This window comes from Rhineura floridana, chromosome 12 (assembly GCF_030035675.1).
Source record: "Rhineura floridana isolate rRhiFlo1 chromosome 12, rRhiFlo1.hap2, whole genome shotgun sequence".
Taxonomy (NCBI): domain Eukaryota; kingdom Metazoa; phylum Chordata; class Lepidosauria; order Squamata; family Rhineuridae; genus Rhineura; species Rhineura floridana.
Window position 1 is genome coordinate 24,220,801 of NC_084491.1, and position 23,606 is coordinate 24,244,406.

General features: G+C 46.8%; 2 protein-coding genes across 3 annotated transcripts; one reads left to right on the plus strand and one right to left on the minus strand.

Annotated features, from left to right (window-relative positions):
• The first annotated feature begins 56 nt into the window (after window positions 1-56).
• TTI2 (TELO2 interacting protein 2) lies at window positions 57-9,775 on the plus strand. 2 transcript variants are annotated; one of them, XM_061592727.1, is made up of 7 exons: window positions 59-1,425; window positions 4,122-4,308; window positions 4,879-4,971; window positions 6,284-6,471; window positions 6,570-6,713; window positions 8,610-8,772; window positions 9,423-9,775. In XM_061592727.1, the coding sequence occupies exons 1-7, from the start codon at window positions 755-757 to the stop codon at window positions 9,522-9,524; spliced, it is 1,548 nt and encodes a 515-aa protein (XP_061448711.1). In that variant the 5' UTR covers window positions 59-754; the 3' UTR covers window positions 9,525-9,775. The 2 variants fall into 2 exon arrangements, with proteins under 2 accessions (XP_061448713.1, XP_061448711.1); XM_061592729.1 differs by lacking the exon at window positions 8,610-8,772 and having other exon boundaries at window positions 57-1,425.
• On the minus strand, window positions 9,770-22,977 carry MAK16 (MAK16 homolog). The gene is made up of 10 exons (XM_061592730.1): window positions 22,844-22,977; window positions 21,005-21,054; window positions 19,159-19,268; window positions 15,925-15,989; window positions 14,889-15,040; window positions 14,270-14,324; window positions 12,612-12,686; window positions 11,885-11,995; window positions 11,168-11,224; window positions 9,770-10,335 (listed from the first exon to the last, which is right to left on the minus strand). Exons 1-10 carry the CDS (start codon window positions 22,856-22,858, stop codon window positions 10,141-10,143), a joined length of 885 nt encoding a protein of 294 aa, XP_061448714.1. The 5' UTR covers window positions 22,859-22,977; the 3' UTR covers window positions 9,770-10,140.
• Window positions 22,978-23,606: the final 629 nt, after the last annotated feature.

The following is a 23,606-nucleotide window of genomic DNA, read 5'->3' on the forward strand; positions in this document are numbered from 1 at the left end:
TCACCAGCGGCTCCCACCCCCTTTTTTTACGGGGACCAGTTTGCGACATGTGGGAAAGCGTTGGTGCTTTCCGGTGATAGGAGGCTTACGTTTGTCAATGAGAGCTATGTTCTGCGCACAGGAAAGAGGAAAGCCTTCGTACTTTCCACATGACTCAAGTCTCCTTCAGTCGAAGCTGCGGGGAGGGGGGGAGGAATGAGGTAGATATTAAATATAGGGGCGCACACAGCCTGAACTTCCGTTTCAACTCGGAAATCGCCGTTATAGTCTTCATGAAGTTTCTCTATTCCTTGGTGTCTCAATGGTGGCAAGCGTGACTATTTGGCACTGAACACTCGGAGAGAAAAGATACTTGGCTAGTACACCGCAAATGCCTCTAAGAGCGGCCGACTCTCCGCTTCTACGACGCTAGTGTCTTGGCTTGAACTTCCGGTTTAAAACGGAAAGCCGCCATTGGCCGTGTTTCTATTTGGAGGCAGGGTAATGCCGCTCTATGTCTTGGCCTCTCTATGGTAAAAGCCCTTGGCCTGTAATTGGAAAGAAGTACCACTCTAACACTAGCTTAGATGGAGTATTAGAATTTTAATACTCATTAAATGCCAGAGATGCCAATACAGAAGGCTAACTCCCCCTTGGATTTGGATTGTGAAGAGAGGTTGGAATAAATGTTGGGAAATTAGGAATCAGTTGTGGAGAGTGTGGGCTTGTGCCTTTTGGAGGCTTTGGGGGAGGAAAAGTGAATCCTCCCAGAGCCATGGAGCAACATCCTTTGCTGGATTCTCTGCAGCTGACTATCCTGGAAGGCCGGCGGTTTCTTGAATGCCCCCCATTAAAGCAGGTTGTCTCCCAATTCTTGCAGCTTTTTGCTAGCGGGGGAGTTCAGGGGACTACCAGCAATGCCAAGGCAGGGATGATCAGAGACCTCATCACCATCTTGGAGGCTATGGACTGCCAGTGGCTGTTTGGGAGCTGCCACCTGGATGCCACCCCCACCCTGCTTCGTGACCTGGTGGTTGCTCTGAGCCACTATGCTGCGCCACCCCAGCAGGAACCAGAGGGAGGTGGGTTCCCCAGCGATGCCCCCTCCTACACCGCTGTAGCCAGTCAAGTGGCAGATGTCAGCCTGGTTTTCCACAGCATTGTGGCCAAAGTGGAATTGGCGAGAGGGCTGGAGAGACCAAATGCTGCAGCGGTTGGCTCTGTCCTTCGCCAAGTGGCAGGGCCCGTATATCTCTTTGCCATCACACACGTTGCAGAGAGGCTGTGGACCACACCAAGAACTCGGAGTATGGCCCAGGAGCTGCTGGATGGTCTCCTTCGGGCATCAGACTGCCAGTCTGTACCTGAGTTCCTGAGAGGTGCATATGAAGGCAAAGAAGGGTGGTTTGCAGCAGTGATGCAGTGCCTGAAACCAGGGTTAACCAAGTAAGTGAACTCTGACTGAGTGAATGCCCAGTGATGGTTGCCAAAGCTAAAGATGCATTCTGGGGTGGGGTGTTATCATATTTGTGGAGGAACAAAAGGGACTATGTGAACCGTCCTTCAGCAACAGGGTAATAGGATTCAAGACTGCAAGGAGGTTGTTTCTAAATTCAGTGTTGAACGTGACTACTGTGAGGGGTTACAGGTGTGATGTTTTAGGTAGAAGGAGGGCCGCGGCCTATAAGAACTATAATAATGGAGACCCACTGTGAATTATTTGCAAGGCACTTTGAGGGTAAAGTTGCTCGCCTCCGTAGCAGTCTTGATGCCCCATCCACATCTACTGTAATCCTCAATGAGGGTCCAGTGCAACATCTGCTACAACTTCTTGGGAATGGTTTCAGTTGATGCGGCCTGATGACGTAGACAAGCTGCTTGTGATTATGCAGCCAGCAACGTTTCATCTCGACCCTTGCTCTTCTTCGCTTATTAAAGATTGCCGAAGGGGTCTGACCGAGTGGATCCAGGGTGTGGTCAATGCATCATTGTGGGAGGGAGTGGTTCCAGCCACCTTGAAAGAGGCGATGATCCGACCACTCCTGAAAAAGCCCACCCTGGACCCATTGGTTCGTGACAACTACCAACCTGTTGCAAAAAACCCCTTTTTAGGGAAGGTGATTGAGAGGGTTGTGGCGCAGCAATTGCTCTTGGATGAAACAGATTATCTTGACCCATCCCAGTCTTGGTTCAGGCCTGGTTATGGGACTGAATCGGCCTTGGTCGCCCTGATGGATGGCCTTTATCAGGAGAAGGACAGGGAGAGTGCAACTCTGTTATTCTTACTTGTTCTCTCAGCGGCTTTTGATACCATTCACCATGGTATCCTTCTGGGCCGACTTGGTGAGATGGGTATTGGAGGCACTGTTCTACAGTGGTTCTGATCCTATCTCCAGGGTCACTCTCAGAGAATAGAATTGGGTGACTGTTTTTCGGCCCCCTGTCAGTTGTGCTGTGGGGTGCTGCAGGGTACCATCTTGTCCCCCATACTGTTAACATCTATATGAAGCCCTTGGGAGCAGTCATCAGAAGCTTTGGGGCGAGGTGTCAGCAGTATGCTGATGAAACCCAGTTCTATTTCTCTGTAACATCTGAATCAGGAGAGGCCATGCAAACCCTGGACTGGTGCCTGGACTAGGTGCTGGGCTGGATGAGGGTCAATAAACTGAGTCTGAATCCGAGCAAGACGGAGGCACTATGGGTTGGTGGTTCCCGAATTTGGATAGTTGGTCAGTTGCCTGCTTTGGATGGGGTCGTACTCCCTCTGAAAGAGCAGGGCCGTAGTGTGGGGGTGCTCCTAGATCCATCTTTGTCGCTAGAGGCCCAGGTGACCTCAGTGGCTATGAGTGCCTTTTTCCAGCTTTGGCTGGTAAGACAGCTGCGGTCATTTCTGGACCGGGATAGTCTGACCACTGTTGTCCACGCACTGGTAACTAGGCTGGATTATTGTAATGCGCTCTATGTGGAGCTACCCTTGAGGTTGGTCCGGAAGCTGCAGCTGGTGCTGTTGAGACTGCTCACTGGGGCAGGGTATCTCCAACATGTCACCCTGCTGCTGAAAGAATTGCACTGGCTGCCCATTTGCTACCCAGCCAAGTTCAAGGTTCTAGTTTTGGTGTATAAAGCCCTATACAGCTCGGGACCAGGATACCTGAAATACCATCTTACCCCTTATATACCCAGTCGATCACTGCACTGTGCAGGTGAGGGCCTCCTGCAAATACCATCTTATCAGGAGGTTCGTTCTGCATAATATAGGAAATGGACCTTTAGTGTGGCGGCACCTACCCTGTGGAATTCCCTCCCTTTGAATATTAGGCAGGCTCCATCTCTGCTATCGTTTCGGCACCTTTTGAAGACTTTCCTCTTTCAACAAGCCTTTTAAGTTGAGACCTATCACAGTCTGCGTCTGTGTTATAATTGCTTGTTAATATGTGGTTTTTTTAATAATATGTTTTTAACCCTTTTTAAAAAAATGTTTTTAACGTTGTTTTGTTTTAATGTATTTTAATGTCTGCTTTTATGATGTTTTAAAGTGTTTTTAGCATTTCTGTTTGCCGCCCTGGGCTCCTGTCAGGATATAAATCAAATAATAAATAAATAAACTGCAGAATGTTCTTCAGTTATTCCATCCCACTGTGTTCTTGAATCTGGGAATTCCTTGCAGTTGTTTCTCTAGCCTAGACTGTTGGCAAGTGAAGAGCGTTATGCTGTCTGATTCTGTTCCTGCTAGGAAACATAGGGACCTACCTTATACCATCACCTGCTTCTAGCAAATCCTTTTAACAGGAGGTGCCAAGGATTGAACCTGGGACCTTCTGTTTGCAAAGCTTGTGCTCTTCCATTTGCCATAATAAAGGCTTCCTTCTCTGAAAATGAAGCCTGTTACAACCCAAGTGAAAGTTTATCCAGGCACTTTGTCACTATCACCACCTTGCTGTGAAAGAGTGCTCCTTGGCTGGAATTAGAGCACAGGAAGGAGCATACATCAGAGTAGATAAAACTGGGCTAGAGGGACAAAATGTCTGAAAGGGTATAAGTTGGCTTCCTAGATTGTTAATTTCCCCCTTTAGGTATAATATGATCCAGGGCTACACCACACACCCTGAGATGTACAGTGATTCTCTTTTCTTCCACTTCAGAGAAACATGGCAGCACAACCCAGCAACAAAGCATGTGTTCTCCTGGACACTTCAACAGGTCACGAGGCCCTGGCTTGGCCATCACTTGGAGAAAGTCTTGCCGCCCTCGCTGCTGCTATCGGATGACTACCGAGTGGAAAATAAAATCCTGGGAGTGCAGTGCCTACACCATATCATTCAGAATGTGGTAAGGAAAAGGCAGAGCAAATGCCATGCTGCCACCCCCAACTTCTCTGACACACACATCATGTTGTAGGGGCCATGAAGTGATACTTCTGGGTCCATTTGGTCTCCAGCAAAAAATTGGCAATTGATCATGGGAATATGGCTTCACGACCTCATCTGACTTCAGAATAAGGAATCATCCTCAGAGGCATCTTGTTTTATATTGTACATGGCATGCACAATTTAGAGATTTTAAAAATATTAAGCCATTTAGAAATGCTTTTAAATAAAATCTCCAGCTAGATAACCCTGAGAAGTTTCCAAGTAGAGCACGGAGGATCTGATTCCCTGTTGCTTATTCCAAGCATCTGGTAATCAAAACAACACTGCAGCTAAATGGCATTTGCTCGCTTGCCGTTATGTTAGATTCTGGCCTGTAAAGGTCCCATCAAAGCTTTTGCTGTTTTTTCCCCCTGTGTAACAGCATGGGTGAACCTTGACCCTCTGAAGGGAGATTCCTTTTGTGAAATGCAGGTGAAAGCACCCACAGCCCAACCAGCCAGATGATGACAACCATTTCCTTTCTTTGCAGCCAGCAGCCGACCTGTGCCAGTTTAACAGGGTGCAGGTTGTGTATCATGCCCTGTCCAACCACCTTTATAGCAAGGAGGCCCAGCTCATGCAGGTAATATGAATATTGGTGTTTCCTCTTAACTCTCTACTGAATGAGTTGGTGGGTTAAGACAAGGCTACTGCTCCTCTGCCTGCCACTGCTGTAGAGAGTAAACTTTTTGCCCCCAAGGGCCACATCCGGCAGTGGAGGGGGGGTGCATACCAGTGGGTGTGGGCAGTGATGGCCTGGGCTGGCCCCCTTATACACACAAACTCATGCTTTTCCCATCATAATCATGCTCCCCCACAGCTGTTTGGGAGGCTGGGTGGGGCAGGGGAAGCACAATTTACATGGGTGGGATGGCACATGTGGATGACTTAGCCTGTGTGCTATCCTTCTCATTAGAAGTGCACTCCCCAGCCCTCCAAACAGCAAGGGGAGGCACTAAAATTCAGGGAGGGGGCTTTGGAACCAATGTGGACTGCATGGAAGGCCCCAAAAGGCTGTACATAGGCCATGGATTGCTCACGTGCTCCACAACCTATGGTTTCTCCCAGAGCCAGCCCCAGCCCTTTTCTTGCAGTGCTGGCACAGACAAGGCTGCTTATTTGTTCTCTTCCACTGCCTGGTTTACAAGCAGGTTGGAAGTGTGCATATAGAGCACCATTTTGGCATTCGGAGATACATGATTGAAGCTGCTGTAATTGAGACTCCAGCTGCAAAACAGGATGCTGCCAAGTCAGGCTTTTTACCCATTGAGTTCACTGGTTCCCTAGATTTTGACAGCGGTCTTTCTCAGACCTTTCTTCAGATACTAGGGACTGAATCAGGCACTTTCTGCATAGAGAGTATCTGCTCTGAGTTATGGCCCCTTTCCCAACTAAAATAACCTGAATCATGTGAAGAGGAGCAATTAAGGCTGCAACCCAAGGTGCAACTCTCAAGCATGGCTTTACTGCTAAGCAACTGCGGTCAAGACAAGGTGTGTTTTTTCTGGGAGAAGTTGTGGAGGTCGGGAGGCTTAAACGAACCTAGGATGGATCAGAGAATTATATTCTCCCCCATTTCTCCACTGAAAGCGTTTTTTTTAAAAAAAAAATTATTAAAGTTTTCAGAAATATGCAAACCAGAATACGAAAATATTGTGCAGTCCCAGCAAACAGGGAAGCCAATGGTCATATACATTTTTTTAAAAAAAATCTCACCCTTCAAGGTGGCATATAGGGTCTCCCGCTTTGTCATTACAACAGTCTTGCAAATACTCTTGGCTGAAAAAAGAGAAGATCCAAGGTCAACCAGTGAGTTTTAGGGCACTGTGGAGAACTGAACCTACATGTAAACCTAGTGCTCTTATCTTCTGTTATGTCTTATCTTACCAAAACAGGTTGTGTTGCTGTGCTTGTTGGATTTGTTGCCAATCGTGGAGAAGGCCCTGCAGCGGCTCCCCCATGACTCCCAGCTTGCTGCACCCTCCACTGAGGTGCTCCGGCTGGTCCTTACCCACATGGAATCAGAGCATCAGCTCTCCTTACGGAGGGTGTATGCCAGGAACCTGCCTGCCTTTGTAGAGAGGTGAGAGACATAACGGCCACCCCCTTCCCCTACTTTTTGGAAGCAAATAGCTCCACTCTTCGTGCAGAGGTCATAACCCTTGATTTGTCTTTTGAGAGGCTCGGCATCCAGGTTGCCCGTCATCTGAAGAGGTTGCAACAGGTGATTGTGGGATACCTGGAGGTCTCCGACAGACCCGAGGAAGCTGCTAGACTGGCAACGTTAGAAACTTTGAAACGCATCATACAGCATGCCTGGCCCAGGTACTTTAATAAGCCCGAAGCAGCAGCTGTCTGCTTAGAGGTGCAGCTTGCTTCTCCAGTTGATGGTTCTTTGCTTTAAAAAACAAACCAACCAAGAGACCCTATTGCTGCTGTGAGTTATGGTCAAGAAGAATACCTCTGAAAGGTAGGCCGATCCCTGCTTTGCTGGCCCTGATATTTCCCTTGCAATGTGAGATGTCCAGCTTCAAGTTAGCATAGAAACTAGCCGTACTGTTTCTGACTCGTCTAAGGCAACAGTATAACCAACAATGCTCTGCCTGCCTAAATAAAAACATTTAGCTAGTAAGAAACTGGAATTGCTGGTTATAGAATCCACATCATGCTTTTGGAACCAATATGGAGACCCAATCCTTGTGAGCCTTAGCTGAAATTCATCGGGCTGGTGTGTGTGTTGCATTTGGAACGTCTCAATTATAAAAGAGATTAGAGTATAGGGTCAGTTCAGTGCAGTCAGATAGGGTTGCATCATGTCTATTGTCAAAAGGCAGCGTTAGCAAACATGTTATCACTTCCAAGGGGAGTTTGGTTCTTATCTTTTTAGACGAGAGCAGGGGCAAAGGCTCCTGCATTTCCTCACCCCAATGGGGCACAGGATGCTGCCATATTTTGAATCGGACCATTGGCCCATCCAGCTCAGTATTATCTACACTGACGAGTAGCAGCTCTCCAGGGTTTCAGGCAGGAGTCTCTCCCGGCCCTACCTGGAGATGCCGGGGACTGAATCTGGGACCTTCTGCATGCAAGGCAAGTGCTCTACCACCGAGCTACAGCCCGTCTTCCCCTTCCCTAAATGCTCTAGCTACAGTGGCTTAGATCCTAACAAAGGAGAATTTGGATGGCATTTTTCTCCCCTTTGCCCCTCAAAACATCTGCTCCATTATTCCCCACTTTGGGAGGGACCTAGCTGGATAATCGATAACATACTTTGTATGCAAACGGCCCAGCTTCAATCACTAGCTGATGAGAAAGATCTGCCAGAGACCCTGGAGGATTGCTGACTAGATCATGGGGTAGCTAACCTCTTACCCTGCAGATGTTGGATGACTCCAACTCCTATCAGCCCCATCCAGTATGGCCAATAGTCAAGGATGATGGGAGTCCACATTGGAAAGCACCACAATTGACTGCCCTGGGTTAGTACAAAATGCTCTGATTCTGCTTTGACCTTTGTTTAGTTTGCAAAGCTGCCCTTCTTTGTCAGACCACTCCTCTGCTTGCTTTCCCAACACTGAAAAGGACAATAGCCCTGCCCAATTATCTACAAGGAGGGAAGAGCGGGCCCAGGCATGCCAGCCTTACTCCAGTTTCCCCAGCAGCACCCTCAAGATCTCCGAGTGTTGAACAGGAAGGTCCGGCAGGGAAATCTTCAGCCATTCAGCCAAATGCACTTAGAATTCTCCACATGGTTGCAGGATCTGCACTACTGGAGTTTGCGTGGAAGATTCTAAGCATTTCCAGCTGAATGCTTGGCTGTCTTTTCAGCCCTTCCCACTCGACAGAGTTCAGAAGTGGAGAGATTAGCAGCGGAGCAATCGCATGCAACCCTGCTCTTCCTCCTGTTCCATTCTGAGAACACATGGAGCGGATGCCTGACCAGGGCTAGCAAGTCTCCATTATTCCAACTGATCGCTGAGCCAAAACAGCCACAAGCACAACCAGAAAATATGCTGGGGAAATCCAGTTACAGTTCCGCAAGTGCCTGGGGTAATGCCCTGCTGCTCTGATACGGCTTCTGCTACAGAGTCACTCCCTGGTGAAGATTGGTTAGTTCCAACAATCTGAATCAAGGTTTTGGTGCCATCTTCTGGGACACAGCTGGCTCCTGAAGTAGCTTTCCAATCACACTGACATGAGTTTGCTGTCTCCTTGCTGTAGGATGACCTGCCGTCTCGCAGTCCTCCTGAAGGCTTTGCTGAGAATGATGTGGGACGTAGCTACTGATAGGAGCTCAACACCAGAACCAGTGAAAGCAGAGTTACTCCAGAGAGCCACCGAGTGCCTCCTCTTACTGGATCGCTCTTCCCACGGCCAGGTGAAGGTGAGCAATATGACAGGAAAGCCCAAGGCACAGTGTGTCTATGTTCTAGGAAACAACAGCCCCCTAGTTAACAAGAGAGGAGACAACTGTGAAGCCTCTGAGGGTGTCGTTTGACTTGCATTGTCAGGCAGTCATCAAAGATCATTGTGTGAAATCTCCTGCAATCACATACCAGGAGGCATCTATGCATATGTCCATACAAAATCTATTAAGTGCAGCCCTATTTCTCAAATGGACAGGTTACATTAATAGTCCTGTATTCGTCTCTAAAACAGCAAAGGAATTTGTGAGAATACTCCTCCTCGACTTTAACATTCTAACATGGAAAGTAGCCCAGTCAAGGAAGTACATCTTGCAATGCATGGATAATGGCCTTAGCTCCAGCTCAGATAAACCATGTATTTGTGTTCATAATGTCCCAAATTCAGACTTTGTCAACTGTAGGTAGAGATGGGAAAGACCATCTGAAACCCTGGAGAGCTGCTGCCGGCCTGTCTACCTAGTAGACAGTACTGAGCTATATGGAGCAATGGTCTGACTTGGTATAAGACAGATTCCTGTGTGTCAGAAATAGAGCTGATCAGAGGCAATTGCTGGCCGCTTTTAACAGGAAGACTTCATTGGATTTCTCCCCAACCCCCAATATCCAGGTCCTGCTGCAAGGAGTCTATCGCAACTGTCAAGATGTGAACCTCAAAGAATGCCTAAGAAAAGTACAAGAGGAGCCTGTAAAAAATCTCATCTCCTCCTGAGCTCAAGAAGGAGAAAGCGAAGATTGTATTCAAAGGTGGAAGGAACAACGCACTAAGGCTGCAATCCAATACATGTCTACTCAGAAGTAAGCTCCATTGAGTTCAGTGGGACCTACTTCCAGGTAAGTGTGTACTGGATTGCAGCCTAAGTTTTTAAGAATCCATGCAGCAGCACTCCTGCCCTGCTGTATCTAAAATTGTCTAACATTAGAGAAAGCAAGGCAGAAATAAAAAACAAAAGGCAGTTGCAAGCTTGTCCCAATTCTTATTTATGTGCCACTTTTATATCCCACCCCCCAAAAAACCCTTCAATGCACACATCAATGAAGTCATATACAAAGATCCCAGACATCTTAGTTCCATGGCCCTAAAAAAACAGATTCACTTTTTAGCTGTCAATATTTAAAAATATACCTTCCAAAATGGTGAATTTAGAGCTCATGGGAACACTCGGTGGGTTCCCAGCTCACTAGGGCTTTTACATGGCTGGAAGTTTCCTCGCATGATCTTGAGTCTTTTCGAGGCAGCCGTTGCCAAGAGACATCCCACTGGCGAGCTCATTCAGTATATTTCTCAAATCTGCACCTTCCACCCCCACTCACAAAACTGGGAGAAGTCACGTTGCTTTCGATTTAGACAGTGGTTCAGTCTCCTGCTCGTATTCAATTTCAACATAAGCTCGTTTCTTCCTGACTGACGCCTTCAAGGGAGTTTTGCCTTTAGACTTGAACTGACGGCCTCTCTCTTCCTCCTCGCTGGATGTCACTTCCTCTTCCTCCTCCTCACTACTCGTTGCCAGGTTATCCATGTCCTTGACAAAGAAAGCAAAAGGGTTAGACGTACCAGTGCCTCTGCTTTAGCCTACTCCTTTACAGAATGCTTAGCAAGCCCTTCGGGGCATCTTGGTTTAGATAAAAGGTGAGAGGTGACATGACGGAAGTGTATACAGGCTATGTTCTACAGCATGAGTTCCCAAATTGTGGTCCACTTCATTTAAGTAGTCTGCAGCATGTCTGTGGATCTGGGGTTGAGATGGGAGACGGCACATCCATTGCATTAAATAGGTTGACTTTCAATTGTATTTTTATTGCTTTTATTTCTCATATATTGTACCTTGTAAAACAATAAAGTACAATATATAAGAAATAAAAGCAATGAAAATACAAATAAAAATCAGGCAGCATCTAGCACAGTGCATTACAACAGCTACAACAGACAGAAAAATCAAGTGGTCTGCCAAGACCCTCAGCAATTTTCAAGTGGTCCATGGAGGGGAAAAAAACAATTTGGAACCACTGTTCTACTGAAATAAATGCTGATCTTGAACAGCATGACACTCTACTGGGGCTTACAGCCAAAGAACCAGTTTCTGTATAAGCACAAGGAGCATCCAGTTTTTTGGATGCCCTGACAGCAAGGGAATAGTCCCATCATATACCTTATCTCCCACCTCTAGATTCCAGCATTATTATGTAGTTCCATCAACTTTCACGGCAGTTAAATTTGAAAGGAGGCAGGCCAGAGTAAACAGCAAAAAAAAAAAAGTTCCAGTTTGACATTCTCAGGCTCAGTTATAGTAGGGTATATGGGGACATAACATGCCCTGAATTTCCATAAACCAGTCTTTGACAGGCTGCACTTACCTCAAAGTCACTGGGGTCACTCTCATCCACCTCCACAAATTCCCTCTTGTTCAAGTCCTAGGGGGAGAGCATAGCAAAAACAGCATGAGATGGAAGGGACCTCATGAGGCTATCTAGTTCAACCTTGTGTCCAATGCAGGAACTGCAATGCAAGGTGCAATTACAGCACTCCTGACATGAAGGGGGCAGGGAAGGAGTGGTCCTTCTCACATGGCTATTAATGAAATCCAACGTTTTTAGAAACCCATTCTTGGAAACAGGCATAGCACAAATTGATACAAGTTACATAACGCAGCCAAGTGAGCGACTTTGGTTTCTTTGGCACAGCCAATCAAAATCTGAGATTCTTGGCAAGCAATGAGGCTCCGGCCACAATTGTGAAGTCCCGTATGCAGAGCCTTGGGCTGATTTCCTAGTCACATGAACATTTAACTCACATATGGACAAATATTTAGTCACCCCTATAGATCCCACAACAGTTATTTCTGGAGGAGGAAACCTTAGGGAAAGGAGATGTGGGGGGGGGGGGGGAACTCCCAACAGAGATGTATACCACAGCCTTAAATGGGCTGCATAGTGGGAATACAAGCCATGCGATAGGATTATTTTGCAGACACAATTCTTAGTATAAATGTACAACATAGTTGGGAGAACTGCAAAGGTCCTGTCCTCCATCCCAGGACAGCTACACTGGCAAGACAGTTTCAAAAGCCTTACTTCAACCTCCTCTTCCTTCTTCTCTGTATCCGAGTCGCTCTCGCTCTCAGCCTCCTGCTGTTCTAGAGCTTTGTCGAAGGCATGGATGGGGAAGTTATATATATCGCCATACTAAAGAGGGGGCACATCAAGAAGCAGACATGATTAGATGATCCCAAAACACACACACACTGAAATCCCTAAAATCCGAAGTGCCCCAAACAGACAACTCTTTATACAGTATCTGGAAAGGCCTACCAAAACAGGAACAAATTATCTTTCAGTGCCAGACAACATATTCTGTAACTTCAGAGCCACTGCCAAGGATGATCTTAACCCAAGCACACCCCTTTGTTAAACAGCAGACTTTAATTATTTCCTTCTCAGAAAGCTCAGGGCAGCTTACATGGAGCTCTAAACCTGGGTCATCCTGATGAGTGCAGACAACAGTACAGCATCATGTAGAGTCAGATCATTCAGTGGACTCCAGGATCCTCTTCTGCCCCTCCTGGTTGCCCTTCGGATGTTTTGGACACCTGACTGGAGCCAAAGAGAGTTGTTGCCCCAAACATCTGGAAGGTAACCAGGTTGGCCAAGGCTCATCCAGGTCCCACAGATGAGTTACTGCTCAACAGCCAGGCAATAATAAGTATTTGGGTGCTGCTTCCCTTCGTTCGCTGCTTACTGGAAAGAACCTGGTTAATTCAACCGCTGTGCAAACTTCATATGCTACATCAGGACATCTTACCGTCTCTTGCTTGAGCCTCTCCAGCAATTCTTTTTCAATCGCATTGTCCAACTGAGCAGCAATCAGAGCTTTTTCCTGGCCAAAGGGGGGGAAAAAAGATGCAGGTAATTCAGAGAAAGGGAACACTGGAGTCATCATGAAAGTCTTTCATGCTGGGTTTTGGGGTGGGGAAGAGAGAGTGATGTTTTCTGGAAATGGGTTAATTCCGCCCATCCTCATCAGGAGGTAGGACTCTGCAGAGGCTTCTCCCCTGCTATGCCCCCGCCCGTTCTCCCTGGAATCACAGATGAGCATTCATGGATGCCATGCTGAATAAATGCCCTTTGGGGTGGATGCAAGCCCAAAGGGGACAAGCTGACATTGAGACTGTCTCTTCAGCAGGGCTTGCCAGCATGGCACACATACACCCAAAGACACCCTTTCTGGCACCCAACAAGGTTCCCACTTAAATTAGGCTTGAAAGAAACATTATATTGTAACCAACTGAATAAGTTGCAGGATATGCTTATTTGTGTGTGGCGCCCACGGTGGTTCCTTTGGTTTGCAAATGTTCTCATGGGCCCCCAAAGGTTGGCAGCCCTTGATCTGTGGACCATGACACATTCTCAATATTCCAAGTGTGGCCATTAGCCCCCCAAAATTGGCAGCCTCTCCCAGGACACCTTTTTGACGAGATGGGAGCTCTGCTGCATTCCTCTCCACTGCAGCAGCAACGGGGTAGCGGCCTCCTCTCACATAGGGACACATACTGCCAAACCTGCTGGGGATGGAGCAGGGGCGGCAAGGGATGTGCGGCCTCCTGATCTGTTTTGCCAGCTAGCGGTACCAAAGTAGGTTCCCATATGCCAGCCACTGGTTGGAAAACAGCAAGGAATCCTGTTAGGAGGAACGGAGGAAGTAACCAAGACTGTGGAAGCAGTATGCGTGAGAGAGAGATGCACCTTCTCCAAAAGGGAAAAAAGCTTATAGAAAGCCCCGCCTCTTCATAAGGATCAAAGGGGTTAACATTCTTTCCCCTGATGAGGATCAAAGGTCTTCGAAGACATTCCCCTCCTCAAGAGAGAGAAAGGAGGAAATGTTAAAGGAGAAGGGCTGATTTCTAAGTCAGGCAAACCAGGGCTGGCTCCAGGTTTGCAGGGGCCCTTGCCCAGTGATGCTGGAGATAGGTAGGCAGACAGTAAATGAACCAGGCAGTGGTTAAAAGACTGGTAGAGGGTCTGCTTTGTATGCAAAAGGCAGGGTTCAGTCCCCAGCATCTCCAGGTAGGCCTGGGAATGATCCCTGTCTGAAATCCGAGGAGAGCTGCTGCCAGTCACTGTAGACAATACTGAGCAAGATGGGCCAATGGCCTGACTCAGTATATGGCAGATTCCTATGTTCCTATGAAAGGCAACTATATTTGGGAGTTGCAGGTGTGGGGGGGGATTGTGGGAAGTTCAAATAGTGACTCTTAAGACACAGGCACCATTGACTGAATGGTGCTGATTGAAGCAACATGGAGGGAGGAGGGAATGCAAAGGGAAGGCTCAGGCAGGTGTCAGCAGTGGGCCCTGCTGGGATTCCAGCTGCATCACAAAGTGGCTGCATGCCTCTGCTGGGGTAAGCGAGAGACAAACTGCTGAACAACAAAAAAGCACTGTGACAGACAGGTACGTTACCTCTCGCCTCTTCTCGCGCCTTTCAATCTTTTTACTTAATGGAACGAGTTTCCTCCTGCAAAGGGGAAGATGCACTTAGTGAAGTGGCTTTGCAAAGCAGGCACCAGCAAGCAACTAGACAATATGCTGCTACTGACTTCTAGGGCCTTTCTTAGTTTCTTAATTCTAGCCGAGGTCACATCCACACCATACATGTAAAGCACATTTAACCACATGTCTTCCTCCAAAGAGTCCTGGGAACTGTAGTTTGTTAAGTGTACTGAAAATTATAGCTCTGTGAGAGGTAAACAACAGTTCCCAGGATTCTTTGGGGGAAGCATGTGCTTTAAAGGTACAGTGTGGATGTGACCAGTTCCTCTATTACTATAATTTTGAACAATCCCTGAACATTATGAGACATTCGACCCTCTGGATTTTCACTTCATTTTTTTTTACCAATCCCCTAATTTTGGGGAAGTTTGCTCTTTTTTGAAGTCAAATGTGATTGTGTCAGACACCTTGGCAAATCATCCAATGACAGACACAATGAATTTAGTAGCAGTTCCCAGTCAGTTAGCTCAAGTCTGCATGGAGACAATAACCTCCAGAAAAGACCCCACGCCAAGCCCCCGTGACTCACTGTCTCTTGAGCGTCAGCTTGCGGATTCGGATCAGGTACTGCGTGATCTTGGTAAAGCGCTGCTTGCATTTGTGCCGGATGAAGCGGGGCCAGTAGATCAGGTTCTCATCAATTTCCTCCAGCGCTTTCTCATAGTTCTTGCTCAGCCGGACCTGCCACAAATAGGAAAGTGGGAAGTCTGCAGCAACTCTGAGAAGGAACATAAAATAGCAGGTGGCCCACAACTCCCAACTGAGTTGGTGAGGCTCATCTGATGACAACATGAAACCAAGCCTTCAGTGTCAGGGAAGGGACGTAGCTCAGCTGTAGTCAGACCTTTTGTTTTAGCTGGAATATGGCAGTTTCCTACATTCCCAGAGACACATCGGTGGAGATTTGGAAGAAACACTGCTTTGCACTGAAGAAAGGTCAGACAGTTTCTAGACTGGCTTGAGATTTCTTGACCAAGGCAATGCTGATTAAAGACTGATTCTTGTGTTGAATTACTTGCTCAAGTTCTTCCAGCAAGACTGTATTCGTTACGGAGGTAGGACTCAGTTAACACTGTAGTCATAAGAAGAGCCTTTCTTAGGAAGAGTCCAAAGGCCCATCAGGTCCAGCATCCTTTTCCAATTGTAGCCAACCAGATGCCAATGGGAAGCCCCCAAGCAGGACATGAGTGCAACAGCGCTCTCCATACCTGTGATTCCCAGCAACTGATATTCAAGAGGCATGCAGCCTCCAACAGTGGAGGTAGAACATCATTGTGATTAGTAGCCATTGTTGGCCTAATCCTCCATGCATTTGTCTAATCCTCTTTTAAAGCCACCTAAATGCATAGCTCTCTTAGAAATGAGGCCCACTTGTACAATCTAATTCAGAGTGAGTGCTGCTAGATAGCAAAGCTGGAGGTGGGGGAGAACTGAACCCACTCCTACAAGCACACCCCAAGGTAACATCCATTGTTTCAAGTCTGATTGCTCTTTTTTATTTTAACCCTCTACTGTCGTCGTACAGACACACACACAGCCCTAGCAAGACTGAAAGGAGGACTTACCCTTTCCCACAGCCGATTGGGGAAAGCAGAACGTTCAATGGTTTTCATGTAGAGGTAACACTGCCCTAAAAAAGAAAGAGAAGTAGCATATATTTATGTAGTCACCACTGAGGCTGCTGCAGCCTCAGTTATCAGATAGACAGCACAGCTCATGCAAGGACAATATGATTGGAGCTCAGAAGTTACTGGAGCATCAGCCTTCTAGCTGGAGGAGCAGCTGTTCCTAACATTCCTGTCTTGAATAAAGGGAGCATTCCCTAAATCTAGAACCAGTTCAGAGGAGAACAAGGATGATCATGGGACTGGAAACAAAGCCCTAAGAGGAGAGACTGAAAGAACTGGGCATGTTCAGCCTTGAGAAGAGAAGACTGAGGGGAGGTAGGATAGTACTCTTCAAGTACTTGAAAGGTTGTCACATAGAGGAGGGCCAGGATCTCTTCTCAATCATTCCAGAGTGCAGGACACAGAATAATGGGCTCAAGTTACAAGAAGCCGGATTTTGGCTGAACATCAGGAAAAACATCCTAACTGTCAGAGCCATACAACAATGGAACCAACTACCGAGGGAGGTGGTGGGCTCTCCAACACTGGAGGCTTTCATGAGGCATCTGGACAGCCACCTGTCAAGTATGCTTTAACTTGGATTCCTGCATTGAACAGGGAGTTGGACCTGATGGCCTTATAGGCCCCTTCCAACTCTACTATTCTGTGAATTACTAAAAGTTTTACAGTGGGCACATGATTGCCAGATGCAAGGCTTTGAATAAACTGGGATCAAGCAGGATGGAAAATGGCTGAGCAATTTTTTTAAAAAAATACCTCTGATATTGTGTAGAACATTGGATGTGTTAAGATGCATTACAAATTACTCCTACCATTGCATAACAATCATGACAGTATTTAACCTTTGGATAGTGCTTTCAAATGTTCAAAGCACCTCACAAACATTATCGAGTTGCAATCCTTACAACAAGAAGTCAGTATTATTATTGTCCCATGTTGCAGATGAAGGGACTGAGGTTGAGAAAGAGGCTTGTCTAAGCCCCAAAAGCAGGCTCATGACAGAGATAAGATTCGAACCAGGGATTTCCTGATCTGCACCTCAGTTTCTTAGCCACTACACCACACCATCTACCCCAAGAGGTTATCAGATGCAAAGCCTTTTTGGTGGTAGCTGAGGAACTCTTAAGGCAAACCAGCTCGGAGGGCAAGCACCCAACACCGCCAAAAAAAGAGGGTGGCTTTGCGCATTCAGGAGTGATTCGCGCTTCTGGTTACATGTGAATTAGGTTAGTAGGTAGATATGAAATTCTATGACACAGAAACGTCCAAGCTATGTTGCACCCTGCACTAAAAGTCATATTCCAAGCTGTCTCAAATTTCCACTGAATTCAAATGTTTTTTCATCAACCAGGTCCCAATAATTCCCAAGATCTTAAATCAGCTGGCTGTCATATTTTAATTATTTTTATAAACATGAGAAAGCATACAGACTGACATCTTTCTCCAGGAAAAAGCTAAGCCCACACAATGCAGGGTCAGGTAGGCAAGTCTGCAGAAAAGCTTGGTGTGCATATGGAAACACGGATACTCAAGCAGCGTATGTTTAACACTTTAAACCACATACACGCTGTTGGGGCCTCCCTGTACTGGGGAGTTTACAGGCCCCATGCTCAAACCTCAGCCACGCCAGGACAACCTATGTGATGGGGCAACAACTTCTACCTCCTCCATAGCTAGCCTGATGCACTAGTGCCATGCACATTTGAAAGCTGTGCTTCTTAAATGCGCGAAAGACGCATGTTCCATCTCACACAACAAATGGAAGCACAAGACGTGGATTCCAGTTTTAAATGAACATTCAAGGCAGCTCAGAGATCTGCAAGAAAAATCGCCTACAACTAAACCAGCTGATCTGTTTGGAAGGCACTGAAGAAGCTGTTAGGCCTCGGGCCAGTGGTAGAGCACATGCTTTGCAAGCACAGGTTCAACCCCCAGCATCTCCAGGTAAGTCTTGGAAAGACCCGCTGCCAGTCAGAATATGAGCAATACAGAACTACATGAACCAATAGTGTGAGGTGGCATAAAGCAGCTTCTCATGTTCCAGGCCGTCCATCTAGCCTACTACTGTTAATATCCTGACGAACAGAGGCTTTTCAGGGTCTCAGGCAGAGATCTTATCAATCACCTCCTACATGATCCTTTTAACTGGAGATGCTAAGGACTGAATCTGGGACCCCTGGCACGTAAAGCATAGGGCTCTGCCACTTACAGATGGTCCATCTCCTTAAGCTGGCAACCTTTTATTTCCAAGGGGGGTACACCGTATCCAGCCAAAACCCAGATCCCCAACCAAATTGGGTCAATCCAGGGGGGATCTGGACTCTGGCCGGATTAGGTTGGAGGCAGCCCTGGATCAGTACACCTGGAGCAATCTAGGGCTGTCAAAAGGCTGGGTGGTGAGGGTAATAAGGAGATGCAGGCAGCCTCCGACAGGGAACACGCTGGCAAAGCAGCAAGCAGCACCCAGCAGGATTGAACTCTTCACTCACCAGCTGGTGAGTCCTGCTCTCTGCAGTGCAATCAGAGGGGCAGGAAGCAGACACAGAGCCTCCTGCTTCCCCTGACCCCCTCCCGACAGCATGTTTAATAGGGTTTAATACTCTAATTAAACACTGGGCTGCCCCTCCCCCAGTCGATTCAAGTCCCAGATCTGGGTGAGGCCCAATCCAAAGTGCAGGATTGCGCCCTGGGTTTTGGCTGGATAGGTCAGGGGCAGCCCTAATACCGGCATTTACATCATGTTTTTTTCCTCCAGTGGTAATTAAGACAGTGTTCATGGGATTACCACACTGTCTCCTACCTGAGCAATGTGGAGACCCGTTCAGCGTCAGTAAGCTTGGGGAATCACAAGGGTGGGGAATCCATAGACCTTCAGATGCTGTTGGGCTCCTATCAGCCCCAGCCGGCAGACCAGAATGATGTGAGGTGTAATTGGGGGGCCCATACTTCTTCCAGACTATACCCTGGTCAACCACCCGAGGTATCGAGACACATCACTCTGCATGATTTGAAAGGCACTTCTGCAAATTTAAACCAAGTAACATCGTTCCCTTTCCTCAGTCCTAGCGACAGAAACAGAACTAGGGACCATAAGAGATCAAAGACCCATCAGACCACCAGACATATGACCACTGGGTGCAACTCTGAGGAATGCATAACAAGGGTCCTCACCTTTCTCTTCCTTAATGGTAGCATACTGGCTGTTTGCCAAGGGACAAGAGGAGCGGTTGCACAAGCCTGTGATATTAAATTCATTCCGGCAAAAACTCTGGGTTTTCGTCCTGCGAGGAAGAGACTCAGAATGACACATTCATTTCCGTACCTTGCATACACAGAACATTCATTCTAATCCACAATACTGAATGTTCCTACAGAACCAGAGGAATTAAGCATAAGCTAAAGAGGTGTCCAGAGAGTGGTCCAAACATCACATGCCTTAGGGAAGTCTTGCCCAACCTGGTGCCCTCTATATTTGTTTTGGACAAAAACTCTCACCAGCCCAAGCCAGCACAGCATCTGGAAGACTCCAGGTTGAAGAGGGGTGCCTTAAGGTAATTTTTGATAAATGATCAAACCACAGAGAGCAAAGTCTTTCTGCTATGTATCTTTTGGATGCTCCTTTTGCATTCCCTTAATTCTCATGTTCAAAGCGAAATGGCAGTTACCATGTTCCAAGGATACTAAAGAGAGGCATGACAAAGGAGAGGAAAAGACGGGCTGAAACATCCAGCAGTTGATGTGGTACAGTCCTCTTAACCCATCTGCACTACACATATAAAGCAGTATCACACCACTTTAAACAGCCATGGCTTCCCCCAAAGAATCCAGAGAACTGTAATTTGTGAAGGGTGCTGAGAGTTGTTAGGAGACCCCTGTTCCCCTCACACAGCCACAATTCCCAGAGTTCCTGGGATTGATTGTTAAACCATTCTCCACCACAATCATTCCTGACTGCTGTGCTAGCTGGGACTGATGGGAACAGGAGTCTTAACAAAACCTGGAGAAGCACAAATTCCCCAGAACAGGATTTGACTGTTAAAACTGCTCAGGAATTGTAGCTCTGTGAGGGGAATAAAGGTCTTCTAACAACGGATGAGAGTCCAAAAACATCTGCAGGGCCTCGGATGCAGGTTCCTCACCTTTCCTGAAATGAACACACTACCATCAGATTTCAGGGGAGATCTCTTGTTTTCAAGTTCTCCACAAGCTAATGTGGTATCCCTCAGATGGTGTGGACTCCAACACCCATCAGCCCTAGCCAGCATGGCCAATGATCAGGGATGGTGGGAGTTGCAGACCACAACATCTAGGGGGCACCATATTGTCTTCTCATTATCTACATCATATCCAGCATTTTTTTCAATGTACCTCCACAACCAATTACCATGCATGCTTGTTCAGAAAAGGTACACATTAGGAAGGGGGAAAGCTCAATTTAAATCATTGTCTAAATTGGTCCTTTTTTTCATGGGATCTAAATCAATGTACTCTGGGCCAGAGCTGTGGAGTCGGTACACCAAACCTTCAACTCCGACTCTGACTCCGACTCCTCTATATTTCTACTGTCCGACTCCGACTCCACCCAAAATTGCTTCCAACTCCACAGCCCCGGAAAGGGCTGTAAATGTCTTTTTAAATTGGAAGCTCTCATAGGAGCATTTTTATCGCTGCCTGAATGCGCTGATCTTGGCATCACAGCATTTGTCTTCCTCTGGCTCCTGTATCATACACTGACACACAAAATGTTTTCCATCTTGAGTTATGGTGAAATGCTCAACTACAGCTGACTTCATGGGAAGCTTCTTTGACATTTTGAATTTATATTTTAAAAAATTTGCCAATCAAAATTTATTTTGAAGCCGGAGTCGGTACATTTCTACCAACTCCGACTCCACCCAAAATTGCTTCCGACTCCACGACTCCAACTCCACAGCCCTGCTCTGGGCAGCACTAACATAGCCTCCTCATCCTGTCACCCTTAAATTCAACACAGAGGAATGAGAGTAGGAATACTTACCTGATCTTAAATGAGCAGAACTGTTTGTTGCCAAGCATGTCCCAGACAACCTGACAAAAAAAAAATCTTGTTAGTGAATAGCATTGGGGAAATTACTGTTTATAGTTTTTACCCCCTGCGCACTTCATCAAGTCAAGTAGGCTCTAGTGCACAAACCCTTCTGCCACAACTCTATGAAGCTGCCTCATACCGCATCAGAATATTTGTCTGTCTAGCACAATATTTTCCAGCCTCCAGGTCTGGCTTTATTAAAGGGATCAGACAGGATGGCTAAAAAGGGCACAGTAGACAATACCAGCCTAACTAGACAGAACGGCTGACTAGGTATACTGCAGGCACTTAACTGATCCTTTTCTTATCTGGAGGCGCCAGGGACTGAACCTGGGACCTTTTACATGGCACTTACATATTGTCCCAATTTCACTAGCCTTTAATGCAGTGATGGGGAGCCTGTGGCCCTCCAGATGTTGCTGGGCTACAACTCCCATCATCCCTAATGGCCATGCTGGGCCCAGATTCAATCCCTGGCATCTACAGGTAGGTCTGGAAAAGACCCTGTCTGAAACCCTGATGAGCCGCTGGCAGTCAGCTTAGATGATAAGCTTTACAGACCAAATATCCAATTTGGCATAAGGCACCTTCCCATTCTGTAACTGACTAATGCAACCATGCTTCTGTACAGTGACAAAAGAATAACACGCTGCATATGCTCAAGGGTAACTTTCTATATGAAAGGTTCTATACAGAAAGAGGGCCAGTGTGGGTAGTGGTTAGAGTGCTGGACTATGACTGTGGAGCCCCACCTTGAAATCCCCACTCGCACATGAAACGTTGAGTGGCATCTCTCAGCCTAACCCATCTCACAGTGCGGTGAATATAAAATGAGGGGAAGGACCATACACACTGTCTTGAGAGCCTTGTATGTAGATAAACCTGAGACAGAAATGTATTAAATAAGCTTTGTGGTACCTTAAAGACTTAAAAGGGATATCCAACGTTTATCATACTCAGAGGAGACACACTGATTTTAAGTTGTGTTTTGCTGTTTTTAATTATGAACTTTGAACTGTTGCAACCCACCCTGGAACCACAGGGTGAAGAGCAGGTAATAAATTAAAATACCAATATTCTGAATATGGCTTAGTTGGTATGATTCTAAGAACTTTTATTACGGTGTGGGCTTTTGTGAACCAAAGCCCACTTCATCAGATCAAAGGAGAGGGACCCTCAGTTGTAAAGTCTGCATAAATACGGGGCTGTATTCAATACTAGAATAGACCCATTGAAGTTTATGACATAACTAATTTAAGCTCATTAACGAAAGTGGGTCTACTCTCAGTATAACATAGTTGGATACAACCTATAGACCTAAGGGGGGGGGTAAAAGGTTGGAATTGCATGTATCTGTTACGTGTATATCCCACGTTTCCCCCAAGGAGCTCCAGGTGGCATACATGGCTCCCCTCTTCCTCCTCACCATTTTATCTTCACAACAACCCTGTGCGGTAGGTTAGGCTGAGTGACAATAGCATTTAAAAGTAGTCCGTTCAGTTAATGCTTAAAAGTAACCTATGCATTAAGCGTGCGACTTATATCCTGGTAGAACACTGCGCGCTGGGGCTCGAAAGCGGGACTCGAATGACGCTCTGATACATCAAGTCCCAGCAGGATGTGCCTCCCTCTCCCATTCCCACGTGCGGAAAGGAGGACGCCCGACTGCGAAAGGAGGAGGCAAGACCCGCAAAGGGAACCAGCGGCTGCTTCGACTGCCTGGACAGAACCGGATCAGTTTCTAAGCATATCTGACCCCTCTCCACCCTCTTTCTCCCTCGAACTCACGTCATCCGAGTGCATCTTGCAACCACGAGGGAGCCGCGACTCAACTCATCTACACGAGCAGATGCAACTCAAGGATCGAGCAGGACGCGGAGACCTCGCGAGAGCTGGGCAATTGACGTTATCGGGAGGCAGGACTGCAGGTGCGCATGCTCGGCCTTAGACTTCTAAAGTATAGATTTATGCAGGGCTTGTTTCCGGGTTCAGTAGAACTTTTATTTCGCTTTCCTTTTTAAAAAAATCTCTTCCGGGACACAAATAAAAGTTGTCCATAGAAATGAATGGAGAAACTCAAGCTGTGTTGATCCAGCGTGTGTGCTGCCCCTCCAACACACAGCATCGCATCAAAGACAAGAGTTATGGCCCTTTTTAACAACTGGTCCAATTTACTGTGATTTTTGTTTGCTTTTTGGACATTTTTTAAAGTTGTAACGTATCTGCATCAAGTGAACGAGCACGAAGCTACTGCATGCAACTGAGCACTGGATTTGAGTTAGGTGGTCAGTAGATCTGCCATTTAAGAAGGGGATATTTAAAAAATGGCTTCACCTATTTGAATCCGGAAACTGGCAAAACGGGGTTCGTCACTCTTCTCTTTGTTTAAAAATCTCTATGCTACAAAAGCGTGGACAACTGGAAAATTGGAGAGGTGCGTTTGAAGTCTGAAGAAGGAACACTTGATTGGCTGTATATAGGGAGGGGAGGGGCCGATTCATGCCAGGCGACCAATCAGAAACCTCAGCTGCTTGTTTCTCTTTTATCATTA

What these genes read in the sequence shown, in the direction of transcription:
- TTI2 (XM_061592727.1), top strand. Translation starts at nt 755, where the DNA reads ATGGAGCAACATCCTTTGCTGGATTCTCTGCAGCTGACTATCCTGGAA. An exon ending in CTGAAACCAGGGTTAACCAA is followed by an intron (nt 1,426 to 4,121) that starts GTAAGTGAACTC and finishes CTTCCACTTCAG; the next exon opens with AGAAACATGGCAGCACAACC. An exon ending in CTGCCTGCCTTTGTAGAGAG is followed by an intron (nt 6,472 to 6,569) that starts GTGAGAGACATA and finishes GTCTTTTGAGAG; the next exon opens with GCTCGGCATCCAGGTTGCCC.
- MAK16 (XM_061592730.1), bottom strand. An exon ending in AAGCTGACGCTCAAGAGACA is followed by an intron (nt 14,325 to 14,888) that starts GTGAGTCACGGG and finishes TCCCCTTTGCAG; the next exon opens with GAGGAAACTCGTTCCATTAA. An exon ending in GTGACCCCAGTGACTTTGAG is followed by an intron (nt 10,336 to 11,167) that starts GTAAGTGCAGCC and finishes TTCTTTGTCAAG; the next exon opens with GACATGGATAACCTGGCAAC.